The 22293-nt window shown below is 43.2% G+C and overlaps 1 protein-coding gene across 1 annotated transcript in view; it reads right to left on the reverse strand.

Moving 5' to 3' along the window:
• Positions 1-22293, reverse strand: part of ryr2a (ryanodine receptor 2a (cardiac)) — an 806696-nt gene that overhangs the window by 494824 nt on the left and 289579 nt on the right. Inside the window, exon 4 of the mRNA XM_041213076.1 lies at positions 3774-3788. Coding sequence (XP_041069010.1) covers positions 3774-3788 — 15 coding nt within the window. The remainder of the gene's footprint in view (positions 1-3773; positions 3789-22293) is intronic.

Below are 22293 nucleotides of genomic sequence, written 5' to 3' on the forward strand. Positions count from 1 at the left end.
AGCCTTTCCAAGGAGGTAGCCAAGCACTGACATGCTGAAGCCAACATCAGACAGAGCGTGAACAGACTCCTCCGGCCTTCAGCCTGGTCTGCGCATGACGTTCCGCGACATATCTCTGCTCTACATCAAGCCTCTTATCGACGTGCCTAGAGGCTTGTCATCTGCATGGGGCTGAGCAGGAGCCAGCTCTCCAACAGTCCTCCAATTGTCAGAAACCACGGCTTTCGCTGCCTCTGCCAACTGTGGGCCTGTGTCTGTGAAGTGCTCACCAGATTGTGACCCAAGCCTATTCTAAAACATGCACCCACCGAGATTAATGTCTCTGTTTTGTAGGATGCAGGTGAATGCCGTGACAGTGCATCCTCTGAGGCTTCTGATGCATCATCCTCAGAGGTGGTGTTGATGTTGGTTCTGTGGGTGGTCTCCCTTTTGGACTTGCCACTTTTCTTGCTGGAACCTGGAATGGAGAATAGAAAGATTTAGTGGATGCCTAAGCAGGCTCTCTTAGTAAAGTCTCACTCAGTTGGTACATCTGACAACTGTAGACTGGGGGCATCCTCACTGGCTTGCTGGGGTAGTCGTATCTTGCCATCAGCACAGGCAGAGTTCTGCTCCTCCCTGGCTAGCTCAGCAGCCTCCTCTTTGAAAGGGGTGAGGATTCTGATACTGGGCAGACTGCCTCCGGTCTTGGCTCACTCCCTCTTGTTGTGCATGTTCTTGTCCTGCAGAAAGATAGGAGGATTGATTGTCATCCCAATGGGCAGTTTAGGAACATGCGTGCCTATGCCAGCTCCTGAGCCTTCCCCAGTAAGTGATTAACAAGCAGGATGTCCTGTAACTGATAGAACACTGACAGCATGAAATAGCTGGCACAGATTCAGTGCACATGTCCCATCTGCTGCCGAGTCCTGCAATGCGAACTCCTGTCTGACATCCCCATACACTCACACACTTATGATGCCTGGTACCCTTAGGATTGTCACTTTGCAGTAAGTACATGGTGCCAAAAACCCTGGCTGAGCGCAGCAGATCATTCATTCTTTTCCTGCACTGCTGCGTAGTTCTCCTGTGGGCCCCACGAGCGCTGACTCTTCCTCTGCGATCTTCAACCAGGCTGCTGTGGTTAGAACAGAGGGCCTCCTGCTGCCATCCCTGGGAAGCAGCACCTCCCACCTTTCCTGGACGGCCTGGAGGAGAACTTGCAGGGAGGATTCGCTGAACCATGGGACCACACATTTGCTCTGAGACATACTGCCTGTGATGTGGAGAATCGAGGTCCTGGCCTGCAATGAGCAAATGGCTGTCCGGGTGCCCTTCAGATATGGCACCCAGTCCTTTGACCCCATGAGGTAAGAGCGGGAACAGCAACTTGCTCCCCGCCCCTGCCACAAGAACCAGTGAGCTCCTCACGGATGCTTATGTAATGAGCTGAACAGCGCAAGATCTTGAGTGGTCAACCGTCCCGCCACCAAGCAGAAATCACCCTCAATTCCATACCCACCACCGAACCTAGAATCCAGATGGAAGATTCTGGCCCTGGGGTGGCACTTAAACCCAGAGCTTCCATTGTGCCACAAGACCTCCATCAAACCCAAATAACTTACTATAATACAAACAAGTTCTGATTTGTTGAGATGTACAGCTTTCACGGTTTTGCTGATAGAAGACTAGTTTGGGAAGTTAACTGCAGCTTATAGAAGTTAAATGCTGTACAACCTCTTAGTTACATACATAGCACTGAACTCTTCACCATACATGCAGTTAGAAAATAACCTAGCACAGCGCTCGTGCTCAATTAGAGTTTGTATTAATACTGGAATAGTAATCAAACTCATAATTAGATGGGACACTTTGAATTGGCACTGTGCTCACTTCCATCTGAATTACATATTGCTTGGTTTCTAAATTAGGCAGAACTGAGCAACATTGAAAGTATGGATCTGAATGCAATGGAGATACAGTTGGCTAAATAACATTTCATTGATCACAACACTACTTCATGGGTTTTTAATGTAGAATATTAACTAGGAAAAAGAAATATCTATTAGTCACATCTGGAAAAATTCTACACAGCAAAATGTTACCATGTGGCTATCATTTACATTCTGAATGGCAAACGTTATTTATTGGTTGGTTTAATTATCTAACAAAAGAAAAGCGAGGTCTATGCAGGACCCTGGTATTATTCAGCTTTCTTGATTTCACCACAATCAACATACATAGGAAATGCACAAAATGCACTGGGCTGCATATATGCTTAAATCTGTCAATGCTGCATGTGAGCTAATCTTCTAGCATGTGTCAAATATGCCAACACAGACTTTAACACAATCTTAACACAACTCCCTAGCTGAGGGCAATAATCTCTCCTGTTTGTAAATGATTATCCTCCCTGTTCTGTCTCATTGGAATTACACCACAATAAAGTTGTAGAAGTGTTGGGGTGAGGTGATAGTTTGACCTACGCTGCACATTAGAGATATGAAAAATCAATTAGCAAGTAAAACAGAGATTTTGAAGGTTTTTTTTTGCCAAGGGTCTTATTTACGAATTAAAAGGAGTAAGTGACCACATCTCCTGAAGCTTTAAACATCAAGGTCAAAGTTATCAATTATAGCCACAATATATTCAGGCTACAAAAAGTTTCCATTTGAAATGAGCAGCTCAAAAGGTACTTGTGAGCCATGCGTTGGCTCAGTTATTACCTGGAGTTATCATCAAGGAATATGGGGATAGTTGGAAAAATGGCACAAGAGGTAGATGGTCAGTCATGATCTGTTTAAATGACAAGGCAGGCTCAATGGGCCGAATGGCCTAATCCTGCTCCAATTTTCTATATTCCTATGCTTATGTCTTTAGTACATATTTTAGCCACTTCCCCTCTTACAGGTTAACATGACTCAGTTGGTAGAGTCAAAAAATATGACTTTAAGCGCTACACCAGGGATTCAGTTCATAAAGTTGCCAGATGATAAAGTGTTGCACTGAAGATTGTTGAAGATTCAGACCTTTGGCTGTGACGTTAAACCAAGCTCCCCACTCAGTGATTCAAATAAATGAGAAAATCCATTAACATTATTCAAAAAAGACCAGGGAGCTTTCCCAGTGTCAACATTTTTACCTTAACCAATATTACCTAAGAAAAGCTTATTAAGTGAAAGCATCCCAAGCAACAGCCCATGCCCACCTCAAGAGGGCAAATGGGTGAACTATTGCAGGGTTTTAATAATTGTGAGCGTTCCACACTGTAACAGGCCTCTAAGAGTCATGCAAGGGCAGACTGAGGTGGTTCTTACATCGATCCTTTCTCCGTTCAGATTGGTGGACTAGTTTCTTCTTGAATTGGCCTCCAAAGACAGGGCTGAGAAATGGAAGTCAACATGTAGGAATTTTGTGACACAATGGGCCTAATTTTAATTCTGTACAAGCAGTTGGGAGTTTTGAGTGAGTTAAAATCGTGCCCAGTGTTAGAACTCCAACATGCTGCACTACTTCACTACTCCGTTCTTCATTAATTTGTTTTATATATTACTTATATTATTTATATATCAGGGGGATAACCAAGCAATAAAAAAGGCTAATTAGAAATGTGACTGTTGATCGAGTGTCACAAATGGAAGTGGTGGGCGCCCTCTGACAAAGTAAGCTCTCTCATGAACTGTACATGTAGGCACACTAAAAGAAAGCTGAAAATGCTACATAATGCATTTTACAAGCATGCTACAGTTCTCTACGAGCAGTGCAGGGATTGGTGAAATATTTGTTTTGCTTACCTTCATCATGAATTTCTGCGTAAGCATACAAAATATTTTGGAAAGTTAGTTTGCCTGAGTATTTTATTTTTAAAAAAACAATCAGATCTTAGCGCCAGCATTATTTGCTTTATGTTAGAAAAGTTATGAAATAACTGACAATCACCTCAGTATATCGCTCTCATAGGAAAACACAAGAGTATTAACTAAGCATCTTTTTTTCTTTATGCCCCTAGTACATCAAAAACAAAATCATGATTAGAAAATGTTGGCTTGCCAACTGAAATTACCATTTAATAAGCAAAAGGTTAGTGTTTACACAGCAAATTGGAGCAAAATTCAATTGCGTTAACATGTTGGCATGAAATTCTTTGGAAGGCCATTTTAACTTAAGCACTAATGCATTTAAACTTTGTGATATACTAATATCATAAATTATAATTTCAACCCTAATCCTGGAATTCAGTTTCCCAAACTTTTTCTGGTTAATGAGGAAAATCCTTTTCCTTATCACTTGCCAACTTGCATCCCTAGGGTAGATGAAAATAATAAATAATTACTCTGAAACAAAAAGTAACTTTTGGCCATGTTGAATTTTTACTTTATATAATTGTATATCTTATCATTGCTGAAAAAAGAGATTTTTTTGTCTAAGCGTTTCATCTTGCACTCATCAGGACAATTCGCAAGAATACCAATGTAAGAGAAAGAACAAATTTATACTGTATGAGAAGAGAGTGTTGATTGATTAGCAAGTGGACTCTGATTGGTAGAGGCGTTGCCAAAGAGCATGTACCAGTTGATATTGACTGACAGTTCACTGACAAGCCAAAACTAAGATGTTCTACCTATCACACAAATGAGTAAGGTGATGTATAAATTTCAGTGCAGTGTGATGGTAGCTATGTAGGCCGTATGTCCCAAAGACTGGCGGATCGTATCAGGCAGCATGTCCCTTCCACTGTGCACAATGGGTAAGGCACAGACCGTACCCAACCAGCACGTGCTTGCAAAACAGTGTCCAACATTCGATGTGATTCTGCAATTGTACAACATTTGCTAAATAATCCTCAGTGCACTAAGAGTTACGCTGACAACCAATTTAAGATTGCCAGTTGGGTTCGCAGTGTGGTGCATTTGCGTGTACTGGAAGCCTCATTTATTAATACACAGGGTTATTAATACACAGGGAACTGTTTTCTGCAGACAGAAAGAACACGTACACACATTGCGCCTGTTTCAGCTAAATAAAATAAGTGACAGCCATTTGTTGGTTCATTCCTCAGAGCAATGCCTTGGCCAAGCTGCCAGGTTTAAATTTCAAACAATGCTTGATAGTTAACTGTCAGTCACCACCAACCGGTGCATTCTCCATGGCAATGCCTCCACCAATCAGAGTCCACTTGCCAACAAATCAGCATTCTCTTCTCATACAGTAAAAATTTGTTGGTTCCCTAACACTGTTATTCTAGCAAATTGTTCTGCTGAGTGCAAGGTGAAAAGTTTCAATGAAAAATGTCTCTTTTTTTCAGCAATACTCAAGGGCTGTACTGCCAAACGAGTATCTTATTCCTGGAAACAACATTTAGGAGGTCAAAAATAGGTCACATAGGCTTAAGATCTATCATATCCAGTTATTTCATTTGAGATGAAAACAATTTACATTACAGCCTAGCAACAGAACAGGGGCAATTCAAATTCATTGCTCCAAGAAGTGCGTTGCGACACTTTGCAGCGGAGGTGTCACTTTATTCAGTTTGCTCAGTTTAACATTTTGATTACAGACAATCATACTTCACTGGCTGTGAGAATCGCATTTGGATGAACAAACATTACAAGTAATTAACAGCAGCTATAATCACCTGCTCAGCTTATGTATTTATAAGAGATGCAGTTGTCTATTGTCATTTTGTTTCAGTAGATCTCAAAGGACGTTGATATATTTAGGCAACAGTGATCATGGTTGTTACTGGGCTAGAAATCAAGACATTAATAATCTAGTAGAAGGTAGTTTGAGAATTTGGGTTAGGTTTCAAAAAAAAAATTTGGAGCTAAAAGTCTAGTACAATGGAGCTATTTGATTGTAGTAAAAAGAAACAACTGCTCCCTTATATCCTTTAGGAAGAAAACCTGTTATATCATGCAACCTAGCCTACATGTGACCATATACCCATGTTGATGGTCACACACCAAGATGGATGACTCTTAACTGCCCTCTGAAGTGCCTAGCAAGTCATTCTTTAAGGGTAATGAGGGGTGGATAATAATTGCTGGCTTTTCCGTGACACCCACACCCTGAGAATGAAACGTGTGAAAACAATATAAAATTTCAAGCAATCAAGAGAACCCAACATTTTAAACTCGATTGAATTACTGTGATAAATGTGATATGATGAGCAGACTTCACATTTTTATTCATTTTCTAAATATTGTGTGAAGGTGAAAAGCTCATAAATCAAATTAAATGCAAACAAAACCTTAACCATTGGATTCATCCACTTTCATATCATTTGTTGTTATTTTACTTCCTATCAGACAGTGACTATCCTGAATGAGATACATATTAAATTTGTAATGGGCAGGGTATTGATGTTAATGCCTAGTCGCAACAAACAGTATCATCAGATGGTCTCCTTTAATAATTCTCTAAGGAATATTGGATATTGGACTAAAGAATTAGAATGTAAAAAATTCTACCTAAAATTAGTCACACAGTAACTACTATAACAAATGAAAGCTAAAACATAATACAGTAATCAGTGAGGTTCTGGACTGAACTGATCACTTAGGAGAAGTACAACTGGAGGTAATAAGCTCTGAAGAGTAAGGAAGAGAAAACGAAATGGTAAATCAACCTTGGGTAATCTTTTGAATACCTAGCAATATTTAGAGGCTCCGGATGCCTTCCCAGCCAAACAATAGAGTTTTCCCAGAAGTACCATAGCGGAAAAATTCGATCGAGCCCAAAAACTGGCATGCAGTCTGAACGGGTAAGTCCACAGTGCACCTAATATTGGGACCTGAGCCTCACTATCATTGAACCGGCAATCTGCAAACACCTTTTGGGCTTCTCCCAGCATCTCACTGAAGAAGAGGCCTTGAAGATCGGGCAGCTGCATCGCCGGCGGCAGTCCTCTAGGTCAGCCCTTAAAGAGGACTGGTGAAATGGGGGTAACCAGCAGTGGAGGGAGGAAATTGGTGGAGAGGCAGGCCGTAGGAACCAACAGATATATATGCAGCCAGAATGCACAGGTGATAGAGGGTTGAATAGTGGTTGGGTATTTGCTTTCAAAATAAAAACAAGTCCAGTGGCACTTCTTGTTATTCAAAATGCTACGGTAACTTCAGGCAAGGTGCAGAAGCACAGTTAAATGTGGAAATTCAAAATTTGTTGTCCAGAAAGTGCCACTCTACCATTAGCTTTGCAAAAATCTGCATTGCACCCATAACTTCCTCGCTTTATTTTTAGGAACTTACTGTATTTTCCCATTAATTATCCATTAAATGCACCACAAAAAGTCATCTCTTGTCATTACAAGCATAGTTACTCTTAATGTCATGATAAACATCAGTCAGTCCCAATCAAACATGATGGCACCAAAAATTAACAATTACAAGTGTGGAATCTCATTCCTTTAGATTTTGAATTTTGAGGAGATTTAAAAATGTCAATTTTTTTCTTACTTTTTCTTTCTCTTAATCAAATCTTTCCCTCTCTTTATTTATCTCCCTGTACCTGATTTGACGTTGAACTTACCCTCTTCAATTCATCTCCTGCTCAGTCCTTTCTGTGGCGATTCCTCAATTTTGAAATTTCATTGGTTAAAGGGACATCCTGTTGGTTGTCTTGGTCACTCAGATCCCAGTGGCCCTGTTTGTCTCAATGCTCACACTTTCAGCAATTATGTGAGAAAACATTTGATGAGCTGAAGCATGAAGGTTGACCTGCTACAGCCAAATCAAGCCCATTGGATCCAATGTTTACGGCACCGGTTCAGCGAACTGCTCTTGGGCGGTGTTCAGCATCTTGAGAGCTTTATGCACCCATCCAGGTGAAAGTTATATCACACTCCTGACTTGAGCCTTGTAAATGGGGAAGAGGCTTTGAAGAGTCAGGAGATGAAATCCTCACAGAATACCAATATTGTTCTTACACATGGTTGTTTAAAACTAACAAACACCAACAGCCTATATATCCTGGCGGGTATCACTCTCCCTGATTTAATAAGAACGGCAGCCAGCAAGAAAGAACGACTCCGTCAAACATCAGATGAGAGGCACCCTCCACATGGTCATAGGGAGAAGGCGGGAGAATGGGGTTGAGAAACTTATCAGCCATGATTGAATGGCGGAGCAGACTCGATGGGCCAAATGGCCTAATTTCTGCTCCTATGTCTTATGGTCATACACCTACACCCAGCCGCCTAAAGTCAAGGAAGAGCTTCACGAACAGTGTTGTTCCATTACAATCAACCCCATCTGAAGTCTGCATCGCCTTGTGGAAAGTCCGACTCGCCAGTCTCGAACAACCCCCAGCGATGGAAATTCTACCGGATGAAAGCCTTCCCCCAGGAGCTAATTGCAACTGGGCAACTTGGAAGTGCCTTAACAGACTTAGGACTGGTGTGGGTGGTTCAAAGGTGTCACTAAGCAAATGGGGATATACAACCAGCCTGACAACTTGAGAATGTGGAACAGAGCCACAGACTATGCAACATCTCCTGCAATGCCTATCGCTAGAGGAACCCTGCACTGTTGCAGATCTTGCCGAATTCAAAAACAAGGCGCAAAACTGTGTCCAGTTCTGGCTGGGCCATGTATAGACTGTTCGTAGACACGATAAGAAGAAGACACATGGTTAAAGTAAAAAATAAAACTGGGGACATAAAAACATATGACATGCAAAGTTATGGCATATCATACGTGTTTTGACAATTTATCCACAGTATTCCTCAGCACAACGTGATATCTACTAATGTACTATCAATAAACATATAAGGCAGCATATAGATGATGTAAGTGTCCCCTCTTTATTATTTATTTTATCACAGAATATAGACAATATATTATGACTGACAAGTAGATTGAAAGAAACATCTTTATTCTGTTTATTCTGTTTATCATCAACTACAAATATTAGAAAACACCTCATTAAACAAAGTTGAAATGTAATTCCACTAATATTTGCCAGTTGTAAAGAGTGGCCAAGAAGAAAAATGAAATTTCTGATTTGAGTGAATAAAGTAACAAATACCTACTTTCCCAAGTTAAATACATACTGAAGTTCAAGCCAGATGGAAAGGAAAAAGTAACATGATGCTGATCTGAGCAGCTTTCAGAATTTTATCACAGTTGCTACAACTGTGAAACCATTAGAGCAACTTCATGCAATGTAAAATTCCTCCATTATGATAAAAAAATATCCACCGATTTTAAAAATGGCAAGAGTATTTTTTGAATGTTTGTTTACGATATTTCTCATGTGCTTGTCCCAAGCTTTATTTTATTCTCTGTAAAATGATTAAAAAGCAAAAGAAAATCTGTGCTTTTTACTTCTTGGTTTGCTGGCTGTGAGAATTCTTCAATGTGATTGGCTGCTTAGTCTGCTTGATGTTGTTGAATTCCAAAGATCCCTTTAGCTAAGGCCAGAATGAAATTAACATCAAGAATGGTGAAATCCACACCACAGAGATTGCTGGATCTTTATGAGCAACCTTCTTCCAGGTCAGTGGCAAGCACTGCCACTTCACCACTGATTGCAAAATCCAAGCTAGTATAGCCAAGGTCAACTGAAATGAAGTGTATGTACTACTGCTGCTCATAAGTCTTCATTTAAAGTTAAACAAATTTTTACTTCAGTTCCAACAGTATAAACTGAGTAGGGAAGGAAAATTGAGCAATGAGCCATCCTGCCACTCTCCTGCCAATTGACCTCACTCCAGGGACTTTCTACCAGGTCTGATGTCAAACATGCATCTGCGTAAAAGGATCAGCACATTATAGAAATATATCAATTACATAAACTTGGCCTGGAATTTACTGGAGTAGGGCAGCTTGCGGTATGTTCTATGGGGGAGGTGGTGGCGTAATAGTAATATCAGTCCAGAGGTCCAGGTTAATGCTCTGAACACAAGGGTTCAAACCCCACCACAGCAGCTGATGGAATTTAAGTTCAATTAATAAATCTGAAATTAAAAACTAGTCTAATGGTGGCCACAAAACAATTGTCGATTGTTGAAAACCCCATCTGGGTTTTTTAGGGAAGGAAATCTGCTGTCCTTACCTGCTCTGGCCTACATGTGACTCCAGGCTCCCAGCGACTTGGTTGACTCTTAAGTGCCCTCTGAGATGGCCTAGCAAGCCACTCAGTTGTATCAAACTGCTGCAAAGTCTAAAGGGATGAAACCAGATGGACCAGCCGGCATCAACCTAGGCACTGGAAATGACAATGGCACACCTAGCCCTATTGACCCTGCAAAGTCCTCCTTACTAAATAGTCAAGCAAGAGCCTGATTTAGTCATACTCGCAGAATCACACCTTATAGTGTCATTACCATCCGTGGATATGTCCTGTCACACCTACAGGACAGACCCACCAGAGTTGGCAACACAGTGGCACACAGTTGGGCGGAAGTTGCCCTGGGAGCTCTCAACATTGACTCTGGACCCCATGAAGTCTCATGGCATCAGGTCAAATATAGGCAAAGGATGCCTTCTGGTGGTTACCACCTATGGCACCCTGCACTCCCAGCCCCTCAATCCATGTTGAACACCACTTGGAGGAAGCACTGAGGGTGGCAAAGGTGCAGAATGTACTCTGGGCGGGGGAATTCAATGTCGATCTCCAAGAGTGACTTGGTAGCACTACTACTAATTGAGCTGGCTGAGTCCTAAAGGACATAATTACTAAACTCGATCTGTGGCAGGTGATGAAGGAACCAACAAGAGGGAAAAAGCTACTTAACCTCATCCTCACCAATCTGCCTGGAGCAAATGCATCTGTCCATGTCAGTACTGGTAGGAGTGACAGCACAGTCCTTGTGGAGACAAAGTTCCAGCTTCACACTGAAGATGCCCTCCACTGTGTTGTGTGGCACTACCACCATGCTAAATGAGATTTTGATCAGATTTAGCATTTCAAAACTGGGCATCCATGAGGCACTGTGGGCCATCTGCAGCAGCAGAATTGTACATAACTGCAATCCAACTTCATGGCCCGACCTATCTCCCACTTTACCATGACCTCAAACCGGAGGATCAACACCATGAAGCGTGCAGGAGGGCATGCCAGCAGCAGAACCAGGCATACCTAAAAATGTCAACCTGGTGAGGCTACAACACAGGACTGCTTGCATGTCAGTCGGCAAAAGTAGCATGTGATAGAGAGAGCTAAGCAATCCCACAACCAACGGATCAGATTTAAGTTCTGTAGTCCTGCCAATCCAGTCGTGGACAATTAAACAACTCACTGGAGGAGGAGTCTCCACAAATATCCCTATCCTACATGATGGGGCAGCCCAGCACATCAGTGCGAAAGACAAGGCTGAAGCATTTGCAGCCATCTTCAGCCAGAAGTGCCAAATGGATGATCCACCTTGGCCTCCTACTGAGGTGCCCAGCATCACAGTCTTCAGCCAATTTGATTCACTCTACATGATATCAAGAACCAACTCAAGGGCCTGGATACTGCAACTGCTACAGGCCCTGACAACAGTCCAACAGTGGTACTGAAAACTTGTGCTCCAGAACTTGCCGCGCTCCTAGCCAAGCTGTTTCAGTACAGCTACAAAACCGATATCTACCTGGCAACATGAAAAATTGCCCAAGTTTGTCCTGTCCACAAAAAGCAGGACAAATCCAACCCGGCAATGACCGCCTCATCAGTCTACTCTTGATCCACAGCAAAGTGATGGAAAGTGTCATCAACAGTGTTATTAAGCAGCACTTTGTCAGAAATAACTAGCTCACCAACGATCAGTTTGGGTTCTGCCAGGGCCACTCAGCTCCTGACCTCATTACAGCCTTGGTTCAAACATGAACAAAAAAGCTCAACTCAAGGATGAGGTGAAAGTGATTGCCTTTGACATCAAGTGTGGGATCAAGGAGCCCTAGCAAAACTGAAGTCAATGGGGATCAGAGGGAAATCTCTCCACTAGTTGTAATCATATCTAACACAAAGATAGTTGTAGTTCTTTGAGGTCAACCATCTCAGTCCCAGGCATAAGGTCAGAAGTGGGAATGTTCGCTGGTGATTTCACAATGTTCAGCACAATTCACAATTCCTCAGATACTGAAGCATACTGTCCATATGAAGTAAGATCTGGGCAATATTCAGGTTTGGGCTGATAAGTGTCAAGTAACATTCATGCCAAAAAAGTGCCAGGCAATGACTATCACCAACAAGAGAGAATCTAGCCATCTCCCCTTTACATTCCATGACATTACCTTTATTGAATCTCCCACTATCAACATGCTGGGGATTATCATTGACCAGAAACCCAACTGAACAAGCCATATAAATATTGTGGCTACAACAGCAGGTCAGAGGTCAGGAGTTCTGCGGAAAGTAATTCACCTCCTGACTCCCCAAAGTCTGTCTGCCATCTACAAGGCACAAATCAGGAGTTTGATGGAATACTCTCCACTTGCCTGGATGGGTACAGCTCCAACAATGCTCAAGGAGCTCCACACCATTCAGGGCAAAGCAGTCTGCTTGACTGGCACCCCATACACCACCTTCAACATTCACCACCTCCATCACTGATGCACAGCAGCAACAGTGTGTAGCATCTATAAGTTGCACTGCAGCAACTCACCAAGGCGCCTTTGTCATCACCTTCCAAACCTGTGACCCCTATCGCCTAGAAGAACAAGCACAGCAGGTGCATGGGAACACCACCACCTGCAAGTTCCCCTCCAAGCCACAAACCAGCCTGACTTGAAACTATATCACCGTTCTTTCACTGTCACTGGGTCAAAATCTGGAACTTCCTTCCTAACAGCACTGTTGATGTCTGTATGCCACATGGACTGCAGCAGTTCAATGAGGGAGCACAGCACACCACCACCTTCTCAAGGGCAATTAGAAATGGGCAAGAAATGTTGGCCTAGCCAGCAATGCCAGTAGCCCATGAACAAATAAAAGAACAATTGAAAATTTTCCCTCGCTCAAGTGTAAAAAATTTGTAGTCTGGAAGTTACTGAAAGTAGACGAGCAACATGGTATCAGTGACCTTGGTGAACAATGAAACCAACAGCATATTTCCTTAAGCAATGGGATTTGAAGATGGAGGAAAGAAACAGGGAAACAATGGGATGAATTAGAGTCAATTCAAGTGCAGAAAGAGAAATACATAGAGGGAAAGAAATATTTAATTGAGAAAGAGATAGAAAAAAAGAGACAGAAAGTAAAAGTAAGCAAAATAATTTTTTTAATTATAAATATTAAACATCTCAACTCTTTCCTATCAGTAGAGCTGAGACTCCACGGTTCAAATTGTTCCCTTTCTAGACTGGAGAGGTTGAACAGCATGACAGAAACATAAAGCTTCTCATTAAATAAGTATTTACACTGTTAGGTATTTTCTATGGTGAGCTTAATTAGCAATTAATGGGCAGATGCAACACATTCATAAAAGGTATGGGGAGGTTGAGGATGAGCTGCCATTTTCATAAGACTAATGAAGGAGTAATACACATCATCCAACAACTTGCGGCCATTGGCACTTTACAGGGTCTCTTTCTCACACAGGGTGTTGGATGATTTATACATCAATAAGGGTGAGTGTCATTATTATTTTTGCAGTTTAACCTGGGGCCATACGTACCACAACATAATTTCTGTTACTTGCACTTAAGTGATGCTGGGCCACAGGTATGCCAGTGCAAACCTGGTGTTACACAAGGCCATGGACCATGGGAGGAGAGTGTTAAATTTTAACGAGCAGTGCTGAGCTAGTTTGAAATCAGAAGAAAACATATATTTTACTGTCCTCAGCCAGCACCTACAGCCATGATACAATGTGGCACTGCAGCAATTCTCTTCCCCACCCACCCCCAGCCCCAGCAACCCCCTACTTAAAAATGACAAGCATTGGTGCCATAAATTGCACTGGTGCCTGTCTTCATGGTTGGAATGACCTTAACCCCAGGAATGTGGTTCAGTATATGAGCGGTTTCTATCTTGTCCTGCTGGAAAAATATGGCGGAGTGGAAACTCTCAAGCAGTATCTTTGGGTCGGATTTTCATAGAGTCAGGGAGACTGCAGAGCCATTTAAAAATGGTGGATAGCACTCAATTCCCTCCACATTGCCGGTGCTGGAAATTTTCGCTGGATTGAGAGATGGGTGCTAGTAGCGGGCCCGCACTCTGCCCTCCCGACCTGGTCAGCTCCATGTTGAAGGCAGGCATTTCCTAGCTCCCCGCAATTTTCATGGAGTCAAGCCAGCTTCTCCACGAGGAGCCGTGAATCATCGTCTGGATTCAGGAACCTTTTTGAAAGGCATGTTCAAAAGATCTTACCCTTGACCCAACCAACCCACCCCCACACCGTCATCCAGCCACTCCCCATGGCCCTCGCACCGTCCATGCTAACTTATGCCTCCACCACTTCTGATGGCCCCTCAAACTCTCCATTCCAACTCAAAGCTAATTCATGCCTCCCAGCCACTGTCCATGGCCCATTACATTCTCCATGCCAACTCAATGCCAATTCATGCCCCTTCCATGCCCATTCACCTCGCATGCACGATGTACATAACTAATGATCCCAACCATTCAGAAATGTTCTTTGAAAAAAACTGCTGTTCCTACAATCCTGTAAAAGCATCAGTCAGACAGATCAATAAAGCATCAATTTCAGAGACTTAACACTCTTCACACCTCTTAACCTTTTCCAAATAAACACTGAGACATTGACAAAAGAGATCTCAGAAAGAACAACTTATTATTCCTGCTTAAGAATGTCAATCAAGCAAAGTCAAAATCCATTTCCCTTGTTAAAACAGAATCCCTGCTGAGTTTATGCTTTTATTGGTCTGGACTCTCAGCCAAGCATGCGTAGTGAGGACAGTACCATCTGGGTGTCCTCATGGGGAGTAGGTGGGGGAGGGGGCAAAGGGATGTGAGCAGTGAAGGTTAGAGGGGCTAAGTGCCTTTATTACAACAGGGACAAAGTCCCAGAAAAATTAGGTGGGCCTTCAAACCAGCCTGCTTTTATTTTATTCATTCACGGGATGTGGCCTTCACTTGCTGGGCCAGCATTTCTTGCCCATCCCTAGTTACCCTTGAGAAGGTGGTGGTGAGCTGCCTTCTCAAACTGCTGCAGTCCATGTGGTATAGGTACACCCACAGTGCTGTTAAGAAGGGAGTTCCAGGATTTTGACCCAGGGAGAGTGAAGGAACGGCGATATATTTCCATGTCAGGATGTTGCATGGTTTGGAGGGGAGCCTTCAGGTGGTGGTGTTCCCAGCTATCTGCTGCCCTTGTCCTTTTAGCTGGTAGTGGTCGTTGGTTTGGAAAGTACTATTGAAGGAGCCCTGGTGAATTCTGTAGTGCATCTAGTAATGGCACACACTGCTGCTACTGTGTGTTGGTGGTGGAGATAGTGAATGTTTGTGGATGTGGTGCCAATCAAGTGGGCTGCTTTGTCCTGGATGGTGTCAGGCTTCTTGAGTGTTGTGGAAGCTGCACTCATCCAGACAAGTAGACAGTGTTCCATTACACTCCTGACTTGTGCCTTGTAGATGCTGGACAGGCTTTGGGAAGTCAGGAGGTGAGTTGCTCGTTGCATGATTCCTGACCTCTGACCTGCTCTTGTAGCCACAATATTTATATACACAGTCCAGTTCAGTTTCTGATCAATGGCAACCCCCAGGATGTTGATAGTGGGGGATTCAGTGATGGTAATGCCATTGAACATTAAGGGGCAATGGTTGGATTCTCTCTTGTGGGAGATGGTCATTGCCTGGCACTTGCGTGGTGTGAATGTTACTTGCCACTTGCCAGCCCAAGCCTGAATAGTGTCCAGGTCTTGCTGCATTTGGACACGGACTGTTTCAGTATCCAAGGAGTCCCGAATGGTGCTGAACATTGTACAATCATCAGCAAACATCCCCACTTCTGACCTTAAGGTGGAAGGAAGGTCATTGATGAAGCAGCTGAAGATGTTTGGGCCAAGGACACTACCCTGAGGAACTCCTGCAGTGATGTCCTGGAGCTGAGATGACTGACCTCCAACAGCCACAACCATCTTTCTTTGTGCTAGGTGTGACACCAACCAGTGGAGAGTTTTCCCCCTGATTCCCATTGACTCCAGTTTTGCTAGGGCTCCTTGATGCCACACTTGGTCAAACACTGCCTTGATGTCAAGGGTAGTCACTTCAGGAGTTCAGCTCTTTTTTCCATGCTTGAACCAAGGCTGTAATGCGGTCAGGAGCTGAGTGGCCCTGGCAGAGCCCAAACTGGGAGTCAGTGAGCAGAATATTGCTAAGCAAGTGCTACTGGATAGCACTGTTGATGGCCCCTTCCATCGCTTTACTGATAAACAAGAGTAGACTGACGGGGCGATAACCAGCCAGGTTGGATTTGTCCTGCTTTTTGTGTACAGGACATACCTGGGCAATTTCCCACATAGCCGGGTAGATGCCAGTGTTGTAGCTGTACTGCAACAGCTTGGCTAGGAGCACGGCAAGTTCTGGAGCACAAATCTTCAGTGCTATTGCCGGAATATTGTCAGGGTCCATAGCCTTTGCAGTATCCAATGCCTTCAGCCGGTTCTTGATATCACATGGAGTGAATCGAATTGGATGAAGACTGGCGTCTGTGATGCAGGAGACCTCTGGAGGAGGCTTCAACACCCACCTGCCCCTGTGGCTGACTAGGATGTGCTCCCAGTGCTGGGGGGTCCGACTTCATCCTGCACCTGCCTCCCTGTAGCAAAAATCAGGTGATTCGAGGCAGTTTAAAATGAGGTGGGTTTGACGAGTCTGGAAATTTCCCGACTCAAGCCAACCATCTCGGGAGTGAAAATATGGCCCTTTGTCTCAGATCATGTCAATGTTTCAACTCAATAGGTACAGAAGCTCCTATATTCTTCTAAATATTGTCTGAACATACCAGGTTTGATTTGGTTTAGAAATCTGTGTTCCATCATTGCTCCTTATGGTCATAGATTTGAAAAGAAGGGTGGGTGGAGAGGAAGATGAAGAAAGAATTTACAGGCAGCTGCTCTGGAAATTGAGTCTTAGGCCTGATGCAAGGTTTTTTCACCTTACCAATTACAGAACATTTTATCTGTTTCAACCTGTTCAATGTAACCCACGTAGCGCATACAATTCTCAGCTCCTTTTATCTCTGTAAATGTTACGTCTGAAGAAATGCAAAAAGAGACCAATTCCCTTCAGCAGAAATACCATATCCCCCAAAGAAATAAGCTCCACTGTGTATTAGATTATTTCTGAAGTTCAATATAATCAAGCTATCCCTGACTCTGCTAACCGAGGGCATGTGGTAACCATAACAGCACTATGTTAATGATCAATTTTGATTAATGTTTCCCAGTTCATGGCTTCAAGCAATCTACTTTTATCTAATGCATCTTTTTTAAATTGTTATCTTCAAAAATGGGGAGAGCAGCCCTGAAATCAAGGCAAGACTAGCAATCCCCCACTCTACAACTCATCAGCTGAATGAAGCACGGAGGAAACCCAAAGTCAGTTTGCACTTGGAAAAAGCACCTCATATAATCCCTGCTACAGAGCACAGCACTGTACGTGAGAGAGAGCTGGACCCTCAATAAGCCTAATGGGAAGAGGATTACAGCTTGTGAAATGTGACACTGGCAAAAGGATCAGGATTAAAATCAGCTGGACAGAGTGAAGACCAATGAATTTGTCTGCAGGAAAAGTGGAGCCCCTAACATCTCATGAGCTTTTAGCTGAAGTGAAGGAGCAGAAGTTGAGAAAGTACGACCACTGAAAAAGGCAGTGAGAAAGTCTGGTGTTGGAGACAATAGAAGGTGAAACATCAGGAAAGAACACACCAGTTAGAGAAAGACTGGATAGGTGGACAACATCATAAATTGGACGGAGGGAGGAATGACAGCAGCACGTGAACTGCAGTGAACAAAAAGAGATGCCCAGTGCCCCATGTGGACTATGAGTGATTTTGGATGTTCATTGAATTTCTGTCAAAACCATACTTACAGGCTCAACAGCTGTATTTCCTATATCGAACTGTGGCATTGTGAGTCCTTACTCATTGGACAGCTGCAGCAGGCTGTGTGGGTGACCGGGTGGGGGAAGTGTCTGCTGCTTCAAGATGTCCTAACCTTTTCCTTCTGTGTCTGTCGGCACAGCAGCAGCATTCTCACGTTCTGTGTCGGAGGGCTGTAGGTTCTTTTACATTTCCTCTGTCAAATAACCAGCTTAAAGTGGGCAAGTTTCTTATGCTGATACAGTTATTTCAGACAAGGCCATCAAAATCAGGAACAGTTGGAAGCTTTTTTGCCCTCCTCCTTTCTCCAATTCTCTACACCGTGAGAAAGGTGAGACTTTTCTCACAGATAGGCAGCAGCTGAAGAAGTAACAAAAATGCAGTACAGCCAGGAAAACGATTTACCAAGGAAGTGCTTGTCTGCAAACATTTCTGGCAAACGTCGAAACAAGAAAATGGTTTACAAATGATAGCAGAAACTCCAGAGTCCAAATTTCTGGATGAGCTGACAGAAGCAGAATATGATGCTTTTACCTCAGGGATAGCAACCAAAATTTATAGCGGAGTTTGGAAAATAAAATACGTTCCGAACCCTCAAAATTCAGGCAATCTGGTTTCCTGTACTGAACCTGATTTGTGCCTTAATTTCGGTGCCATCACTAAGTGACAAGTGAGGAATATTCCTCTGCTAAGCACTTCCATGAGCACACAGATACACAAGAAAAATCCATTTAGGTTGGATCGATTAAACAAAAACGTCCCAGAGTTGATACATATATCACTACCTTAAGGGAAAAGGAAATTGTTAATCACAATGAAGTGCTGAAACCTGCGCTAGATCATAAAACATCATTTTAGTTGAACAGTTTGAAAAAGTGAATATCATTTATTCAGACGGATTGTTAATATGGTAGCATGGTGGTTGGAAAAAACTGAATACTGTAAAGTTGAAGCTTCTGTTGAGGAGGTCTGCAAAGAAAAACAAAGATCTTTGCTGCAAAATTTGCAATTTCATCCTAGAAACTACTCCAGGCATTAGGCTCCAAGCCTGAGCAGCTATGTATTTGTAGATATTTGTGCCCGAATTGCAATATAATGCATGTTTACTCAAGATTAACAAATTATTCATGCAGTTTTTTAAATACAAATTGAAATACAAATTATAATGTGTGCATTTCATGTATTAATTGAAATAAATGGAGAGATTATGAACTTGAAGAAAGAAAAGTAATTTGTTGCTGTGGAACACATTGCTGCTGTCATGCATTCGCCTCACCAAAAGGAACAACTGTTACTGGAGAAACATCATTGAGAACGTTAGAGTCTCTACTTGAAGGTCAGTTGCTTTCAACACTAATTCCATCTTGTGCACGTTTGAGACCTGCACTCTACCAGCAACTGACTTGACAGGGGAGGACAAGAAAGAGACGAAAGTGGGTGCCCATAAAATCTGGAGGCACATGTGGCGCCACATTTTGCCATCCCAATGCGGGGCTGAAGTGCATCTGGCGGGCTTTAAAAATGGTGGCAGGTCCCGAATCCAGCAATCCCACTCCGGTTCCCAGCAGCAGCAATTTTAATTTGTGTGGGATGAGGGGGCAAGTCAGGAGCACGCACGAAGCTGTCTCACCGTTGCAGCACCATTGCAGAATGGGCATTTCTGAACATCTGCCATTTTCATTGAGGAGAGCGGGCTTTGGTAGGCAACGTGAATCACGTCTGCACAGAGGTGTAATGAACCATAGGTGAACCATGGGATGAAGGAGGGAAGCGTATGAAAGGTAAGTACAAAAAATGTTACCTATTTCACATAACCTATGCCTCAGCATTTCATTATGACAAGTTTCTTTTTAATACAGTGATTGCTCATAGTTCCTAGTTTTGAAAAAGTAAGTGGTTGCCAGCTTGTTACTTCCGACAACTGGAAAGCTGTCAAGGGAAGAAAACAACACATCTGAAAGTGGAAAGCTCTTCAGATGCGTTAGTGTATGTTATCCATTGGATAAAGTGCTATTCTGCATTGTACACTATTGAAATCCAGATCTGACTGTGTGACAGTACCCCAATGTTTTCATTTTTGCCTTGAAGGTCGGCTCATTCATTTATTTGGCTGTTTCAAAGCTTTGACAGATGGCTGATCTTCTGGCTGTGTTAAAAGGTTCTAGATTCTACCTAGCAGGGATTGTTTATACGGTTTTTCAACAGAATGTCATTATGAATGCTTGGCTATCTTCCAACCCACTAATGGATTTAGGCACAGCAGGACTTGTTGACATAGCTGTCAAAGGAACATGAGTTTGTTTACTATGAGATATGTGAGCTGTTTGAACAGGATAATGTTTTCAAGTGGCTATTCAAGGAATGTTGGTTTTAGTCAGTCATGGGATGTGGCTGCCTAGGCCTATATTTATTGCCCATCCCTAACTTTCCTTGAGAAGGTGTTAGTGAGCTGCAGTCTTGAACCGTTGTAGTCCATGTGGAGTAGGAACATCCACAATGCTATTAGGGAGCAATTTCCAGGATTTTGACCCAGCGACAGTGAAGGAACGGTATCAGGAAGGTGAATGGGAATTTCCATGTGGTGCTGTTTCCATGCGTCTGCTGCCTTTACCCTTCTAGATGGTAGCAGTCGTGGGTTTGGAAGGTGCTCTCAAAGGAGCCTTGGTGAGCTCCTGCAGTGCATCTTATAGACAGTACACACTGCTACCACCGTGCATTGGCGGTGGAGAGACAGAATGTTTTTGTGGATGGGGTGCCAATCAAGCGGGTTGCATTGTCCTGGATGGTGCCAAGATTCTTGAGTGTTGTTGGAGCTGCACACATCCAAGCAAGCAGAGGCTATTCCATCATACTCCTGACTTGTGCCTTTTAGATAGTGGCTTTGGGGAGTCAGGAGGTAAGTTACTCACCGAAGGATTCCTGACCTCTAACCTGCTCTTATAGCCACTGTATTTATATGGCTAGTTCAGTTCAGTTGCTGGTTAATGGTAACCCCCCAGGATGTTGATAGTGGGGGATTCAGTGATGGTAATGCCGCTGAATGTCAAGGGGTGATGGTTAGATTTTCTCTTGTTGGAGATGGTCTTTGCCTGGCACATGTTTGGCGCGAATGTTACTTTGTCAGCCCAAGCCTGGATATTGTCTAGGTCTTGCTGCATTGGACATGGACTGCTTCAGTATCTGAGGAGTCACAAATGGTGTTGAACATTGTGCAATCATTAGTGAACACCCCCACTTCTGACCTTATGATGGAAGGAAGGTCATTGATGAAGCAGCTGAAGATGGCTGGGCCTAGGACACTACCCTGAGGAACTCCTGCACTGATGTCCTGGAACTGAGATGATTGACCCCCAGCAACCACAAGCATCTTCCTTGGGCTAAGTATGAATACAACCAGCGGAGAGTTTTCCGCCGATTCTCATTGACTCCAGTTTTGCTCGGGCTCCTTGATACCACACACGGTCAAATGCTGCCTTGATCTCATCTCACCTCTGGAGTTCAGCTCTTTTGTCCATGTTTGAACCAAGGCTGTAATAAGTGGCCCTGGTGGAACCCAAACTGAACATCAGTGAGCAGGTTATTGCTGATGACTCCTTCCATCATTTTACTGATAATCGTGAGTAGACTGATGGGGTTGGCTGGGTTGGATTTGCCCAGTTTTCCACATTGCCAGTTACATGCCAGTCTTCTAGATGTTGCAGATGCCGTTTGTTTAATTTGATAGAGTCATGAGCTTTTCTTTAAATTTGTTCAGGGGCTGTGGGTGTCACTGGCTAGGTCGGCATTTATTGCCCATCCCCAATTGCCCTTGTTCAGAGGCCATTTAAGAGTCAACCATATTGCTGTGAATCTGGAGTCACATGTAGGCTAGGCCAGGTAAGAATAGCAGGTTTCCTTCCCTAAAGGGCACTAGTGTACCAGATGAGTTTTTACAACAATTGGTAATGGTTTCATGCCAGACTTTTTATTGAATTCAAATTTCACCATCTGCCATGGCAGGATCTGAGCCTAGGTCCACAGAGTATCACCCTGGGTCTCTGGAATACTCATCCAGTGATCATACCACTATGCCATCACCTCCCCCTAGTTTTTAAGAGGATAATTTTTTAAAGTGCTTGCTCAAATAATGTTTGCTTACTTTTACTAATTTATGAGCTTTTCAACGACACTGAAAGTTATTAGAGGGTTCAGGAGTTCTGTTTGTAGTGGATACTGGGTGAGTGAATTGGAGTGATATGGGGGGGTGAGGCAGGATTTGGATTGTGAGGGGGATATGGGGGAGTATAGGGGTTAGGCAAGTGAGGGCTGGAGGGCCTCATGCTTAT

The sequence above is a fragment of the Carcharodon carcharias genome, chromosome 2 (genome assembly GCF_017639515.1).
Source record: "Carcharodon carcharias isolate sCarCar2 chromosome 2, sCarCar2.pri, whole genome shotgun sequence".
In the NCBI taxonomy this organism is placed as follows: domain Eukaryota; kingdom Metazoa; phylum Chordata; class Chondrichthyes; order Lamniformes; family Lamnidae; genus Carcharodon; species Carcharodon carcharias.